Source organism: Chinchilla lanigera, unplaced genomic scaffold (genome assembly GCF_000276665.1).
Source record: "Chinchilla lanigera isolate Chin_1 unplaced genomic scaffold, ChiLan1.0 scaffold00013, whole genome shotgun sequence".
In the NCBI taxonomy this organism is placed as follows: Eukaryota; Metazoa; Chordata; class Mammalia; order Rodentia; family Chinchillidae; genus Chinchilla; species Chinchilla lanigera.
Window position 1 is genome coordinate 21,146,572 of NW_004955414.1, and position 854 is coordinate 21,147,425.

At 39.2% G+C, this 854-nt stretch overlaps 1 protein-coding gene across 1 annotated transcript in view; it reads right to left on the reverse strand.

Annotated features, from left to right (window-relative positions):
* Positions 1-617: 617 nt before the first annotated feature.
* Positions 618-854, reverse strand: part of LOC102028523 (olfactory receptor 52Z1-like) — a 17,843-nt gene continuing 17,606 nt past the window's right edge. Inside the window, 1 exon segment of the mRNA XM_013511730.1 lies at positions 618-852. Within this exon segment, the coding sequence (XP_013367184.1) occupies positions 618-852 (235 nt within the window).

Consider the following 854-nt stretch of genomic DNA (forward strand, 5'->3'; position numbering starts at 1 on the left):
ATTTTTACATCAAAATAAAATGCTATCATCCTCAAGAAAGCTAAAAGAAACCCATTTATGGACACCACAATTAAATAACAAGAGCATAAGAGTCTATGCTAAATGGTACAGATTGTCAAGAAGAAAATAAATAAAATATAGCAAATACAGGTTTGGTTATTCATGGAAAACTTCACAGATAAAAAACATTGACTAGGGGCTGAGGACATAGGGGCTGGGAATTTAGCTCAGTGGCACAGTGCCTGCCTGGCAAGTACGAGGTCATGAGTTTGATTCCTGGTACTGGAAGAAAAACAAAATGAAACAAAAAAAAAAAGCCAACAAAAAAAAAAACATTGACTAAAGTTTGGGGGTAGAGGTAGGAGAAACAAATGGAAACTATTTGCAACACACACCTTTGCAATGCACTAAGGCCTATACAGATATTATGAAGCATTTGTAATGTCCAGCTATGCTGTCTCACTGGTCACAAACTTCTGTGATGCTCTTTTGATTCTATTTTATTCTCTTAAGGAGTCTTTTTTTACTACCTTTGTTCCAACATGTCTAGTACAGATATTTAATCATAGTTCAACATCAGTTGTGGTGAGGAATTTGCTATTTTCTTGAGGACATGGCTACATCACAACAGACCTAATTTTGGGGTGAGGTAGTAGGTGGAGGAGCCCTTGGCGGATCTGCTCGGTTTTCACACTGTAGATGACTGGGTTGAGCACTGGTGGAACCATTAAGTAGATATGAGCCATGAAGATGTGGATGAGGGGAGAGGAATGCTTGGCAAAACGATGGACAATAGACAAGCCTATCATAGGCACATACAGAATGAGCACAGCGCAGATGTGGGAGGCACAGGT